The sequence below is a fragment of the Chanodichthys erythropterus genome, chromosome 3, assembly GCF_024489055.1.
Source record: "Chanodichthys erythropterus isolate Z2021 chromosome 3, ASM2448905v1, whole genome shotgun sequence".
Taxonomy (NCBI): Eukaryota; Metazoa; Chordata; class Actinopteri; order Cypriniformes; family Xenocyprididae; genus Chanodichthys; species Chanodichthys erythropterus.
Window position 1 is genome coordinate 34,356,449 of NC_090223.1, and position 5,107 is coordinate 34,361,555.

The 5,107-nt window shown below is 40.1% G+C and overlaps 1 protein-coding gene across 1 annotated transcript; it reads left to right on the top strand.

Annotated features, from left to right (window-relative positions):
• Positions 1 to 1,405: 1,405 nt before the first annotated feature.
• sstr3 (somatostatin receptor 3) lies at positions 1,406 to 2,851 on the top strand. Its single transcript, XM_067374243.1, has one exon. It carries the CDS (start codon positions 1,406 to 1,408, stop codon positions 2,849 to 2,851), a length of 1,446 nt encoding a protein of 481 aa, XP_067230344.1.
• Positions 2,852 to 5,107: the final 2,256 nt, after the last annotated feature.

Consider the following 5,107-nt stretch of genomic DNA (forward strand, 5'->3'; position numbering starts at 1 on the left):
ATTGAATTAGTAAAAGAGTACAAATATCTTGGCATCATTGTTGACGATGTTTTATCTTTTGGATCTCATATTACTCAACTGAAGAAAAAAAGGAAAATTAAGCTTGGGTTCTATATGAGGAACAAGTTTTGTTTGTCATTTAATTCAAGAAAGAAGTTGGTTTCTGCTACTTTTTTATTTGTACTTGATTATGGTGGCATAGTGTATCAGTTTGCACCGTTATATCTTCTCTCTACTTTAGATGCTGTTTATCATGGTGCTCTAAGATTTATATTAAATTGTAAATCTTCAACTCAACATTGTGCCTTGTGTAACAGAGTGGGTTGTCCCTCTTTGTCTAGTAGGACAAAAATGTGTTGGTACTTAACTATCTATAAAGCCATCTTGGGGATGTTGCCTTCATATCTTTGCTGTCTTATTTGACAGAAAACTGTTGAGAAATATTTTCTACATTCTCAAAACTGTTTTACTTTTTCTGTTCCTTTTGCTAGATCTGAATTTGGTAAGAAGGCTTTTGTGCATGCAGCCCCGTTTGACTGGAATTGAAATTGAAGTTGCCAAATTTGCTGTCAAGTAGTCATTCGGCAATTGACTACTTGAAAGATGAAAAATGGATTTGAAAAATGGAAGATGATTCAGTGATATGTAATTGTTTTTAATTTTGTTTGTACTGTGTAAGTCTGTGTTGAAACTCATTGTCTGCTCATTTTGGCCAGGTCACTCCTGTGAAAGAGATTTTTAATCTCAGTGAGTCTTTCCTGGTTAAATAGAGGTTTAAAGTAAAAAAAAAAAACACTAAAATCAAAATTTTCAAAATGTAAACTGAACATATTTCTCAATTCATTGAAAAATGCACCACTAAACACTCTCTTATTTTTTTCCACTGCAGCACAAAGGTCTCTCTGGTCCAATTTTCCCTCTACTCCAAGTTTCATTCAACACCTGCCCACTCCTGTGGAGCAGTACACTTGTTCCCTGCTCATAATAAATATAATCCTGTCTGGTCCTGCTTATTTTAGATCTCAGTACAGTAATCCTGCATTGCATTTTTTTTTTTTTACAAAGGTTTAAACCTTAAAACAGATTTTGTGTTTAAATTAAATTTCATATGGCATCATTGTCATAATTGGCATCAAACAAATGTGGTCCTTTGAATATTGTCTTGGGTCTTGAGGTCAGAAATGTTGAGAACCACTGATCTAGTCTATTGTATGTTTTCACTTGGTAAGCTATATTCAGAATTGCAAAAACAGTGTGAAACAAACTTGCTAACAATGGTGCTTTTGTCTGTAGATTATGCATTTATTGAATGTGAGAGTGCATTGAGAGAGAAATGATAGTTTGTGGTTGTTCTCTGTGCAGGACAATGGCCCCCAGCTGAAGGCAGTGACGGCAAGAGGGTGAGATGGAGCTGACCTCAACAGACGCCTCTGCTGCGCTGGGCTTATGGGGCAACAGCTCCATTCCTGGTTTTCTCCTTAACGAGAGCGTTCTCAATGACACCTGTTTCCTCAATGCTTCAAACTGCACCAATGAGACAGATCCAGGGAACCGAGCAGGAACGAGCATGGCGGGAATCCTCATCCCTCTCATTTACATAATCGTATGCGTCGTCGGCCTGGGAGGAAACTCTCTTGTCATTCACATCGTCCTGCACTACTCAAAGACGGAGTCGGTGACCAACATCTACATCCTGAATCTAGCTATAGCCGATGAGCTCTTCATGCTGGGCCTTCCATTCCTCGCTGTGCAGAACGCCATGCACTCCTGGCCCTTCGGCTCATTCACGTGCAGGTTGGTCATGACCGTTGACGGCATTAACCAGTTCACCAGCATCTTCTGCCTCACTGTAATGAGCATCGATCGCTACCTGGCCGTGGTACATCCAATTCGGTCCTCTAAATGGAGGCGGCCACAGGTGGCCAAGGCTGTGAATGGAACAATCTGGGCAGTCTCCTTTTTGGTGGTCTTGCCTGTGGTGATTTTTGCAAACGTGCAACGAGAAGGAGGAATCTGCAACATTATATGGCCAGAGCCAGCCAACATCTGGGGAGCAGCATTTATAATTTACACCTCCACAGTTGGCTTTTTCTGTCCCTTACTAGTCATCTGCATGTGCTATCTCCTCATTGTGATCAAGGTCCGCAGCTCAGGAAAGAAGGTTCATGCCACGTCAACCAAACGGCGCAAGTCGGAGCGAAAGGTCACGCGAATGGTGGTGATAGTGGTGGCTGTGTTCGTTTTCTGCTGGATGCCATTTTACGCCCTCAACATCATAAACCTGGTGGAATCGCTCCGTGACGAGCCGCAGGGCCTGCATCTTTTCGTAGTGGTATTGTCTTATGCTAACAGCTGTGCTAACCCTATTGTTTATGGCTTCCTTTCGGACAACTTCAAGCGGGGTTTCCGGAAGGCCCTATGCCGCTCATCTCGAAGGGTCGAGAACCACGAGCCCACTGAGCAGCAGCAGCAGCATCAGGAGGAACGAAGAAGAGTGCTCATGCCCAGGGAAAGCCTCAGAAGAGCAGTGAGAGATGAAGAGGATGAGGAAGAAGAAGAGGACAGGGAGGAAGTGACAGAGATGACAGAAATTTGCAGGATTACTCAGAATGGAAATGGAAGTGGACAAGCTGAAAGTACCCGAGCGCTTTTCTTAGAGCGACCCTCGGGTACAGGGGTTTCTGAGGTATGTTCGCCAGACAGGAGAGGCACGGGTGGGGCTGCTGTTGGTAAAGGACCGGGATTTGGGCCTGCTGCGACCTTGCTGAACGGGGCCAAAAATGGTAATGTGAAAACACTGCCAGAGGAACCGGTGGAAAAGAACACCTCACTGGAGATCAGCTACTTGTAAACTTATGATCTGTGTCAGCTGGAAAAAATAGTATTATTGTACATGCCTCTGTAGTAACTTTCATCAGTTCATCCTAATGTCTGAGGTTACTATGAAATTTCCTTCTAGTAATTAGACTTAATGATATGGAAGTGTACAATTTTAAAGCAGAATTTAAAAATTCACTATGGATTTTGCCTTATTTATAGGACTTGGCAAATCAAAACAAGGGTTTTCTGCAGCATTTCATGGTTTCAGTACCTATATGGGACCAGCACCACAATATGTGAAGCATCTATGTGCCTTTTTCTAAATTTATTGAGGAGATTTAATCAATGCAATGAATCCATGGCTACGACTGGGCACTAGATCACTAAGTACGTTTGCATGCACATTTGCTTGATTATAACTATGCATGTAAATGTACTTAGTGAGACTTGTAGCGTGTTAACGTGATAAAATAATGGAAAAGATTTTGTACATGTAAACAGGTCAGTAATTATATACCACAAAAATTCCTACATCAGCTTGTAGTTTTCTGTAAATATATTTTTTATGTGCTTTTTGCCTTACTTGTAAAAGTATTGTACACTAATTGAAATCTGTTGCAAACAGGTCTTCAAATTCAATTGAATCGCATTGTTATATTATACAGTTTTGTGCCGTCTATCAGTTGTGTTCTTGTTTATTGGTCATTTTTAAGCCCTTAGCATAAGGTTTCTTTTTGAATGGTATTTATACGACGGGTGGTACAGTGGAATGCTAAGGGGTTAAAATATTACACAAATATTCAGCATGACATGATCATCGGCCCTAAAACTGAATGTACATTATCCAGATTATCTACTTATGACATATTATAATGCACCACTGTTGGACTACTTGACAAATTCCGATTATAAAAAATTCCCTTCTAAACACCCCTTTACCCATCCCTCCCAAAAGACAAACATACACACTCAGGTACTGAAAATATGTAATTATTTACTAAAAATTCATACAGGTTTGGAACAACTTGACAAAATCTTCATTTTTGGGTGAACTAACCATTTAAAGGGATAGTTCTTCACCTAAAATGATTTACTCACCCTCAAGTCTTATATGACTTATATGACCAAACTTATATGATTTTCTTCTGTGAAGCACAAAATGAGAATTTTGTTTGTCCACAAGGTAAAAAAAAAAGTACCATAGAGTAGTCTATTTTCTGAATCAATACGATAAGTATGTGTGGGGGACAGAGCAAAATTTAAGTTGTTGTTCACTGATAATTTCTTTTCACACAAAGTTATCATATGACTTTCCTAAGACTTGGAATATAGAGCATGTCAAATAGACTATTTTTATGATGCTTTTTAGTGTATTTTGACATTTTTGGAGTTTGAAAGACATTATGAACTGCAATTGCTGCACTTGCAGAAAAGAGCTGTGTGGCGATTCTTCTAAAATTATCTTTTTGTGTTCTATTGAAAATATAACGGCATGCAAGTTTAGAACAGCATGAGGGTGAACAAATAATAATAAAAAAGTTTATTTAACACCAGAACATCAGATCTTTGAGCCTGACTTTAGGACCACTGGGTTTATTCAACACTAGCTAAAGAGGTTTAAGTGCCTCCAATTATAATGTAATTCATGCTCTAATTCCACACACAGTCAGCATATGCTACACATAGATTAAAATTCCACAGCGTCCCTTCACAGTGCCGTAATATGCTTATGTGACATTCAGATACCCTTTTCTGAGTGTTATAAATAAACGTTAACTATTGAGATCATAGCAAGCACAAACATATCAACTACACTCCCCACCGACCTACACCACCTCCTCCTACGCACGGGCTCACACTCAGATGGGTTTGGAGGCGTATAGAAAGCCATTGCAGACGCATTATGGAGAGAGAGAGAGAGAGAGAGAGAGAACTACCACCATTTCCATAATGACTCTGTGGATTTCACAGCTTTCGTTCAGAACTGATTGTTTAAATATTAAAAAAGAATGTGTAAAAAGCTGTGCGACAATGTTATTCTGCTGTTTACTATGGTTGTTTTTAATTGTTGTGCTACGTGACATTTATTGCACACTGTGTTTACTATCGACCTGCTCAGAGAAGCTGCCGTTTGTGGCTGTGGGAAGAGAGGCGCCCATCCTGTGACCTTATGATTGGACAGCTCTCCGTATCTAAATGAATCTCTGTGATTCACTGGACGCTTGACACCCACCGGGGCCCACCCACACATGATATGGATGCACAAAGAGGCAAATAATGCTGAAGG

What these genes read in the sequence shown, in the direction of transcription:
- sstr3 (XM_067374243.1), top strand. Translation starts at nt 1,406, where the DNA reads ATGGAGCTGACCTCAACAGACGCCTCTGCTGCGCTGGGCTTATGGGGC.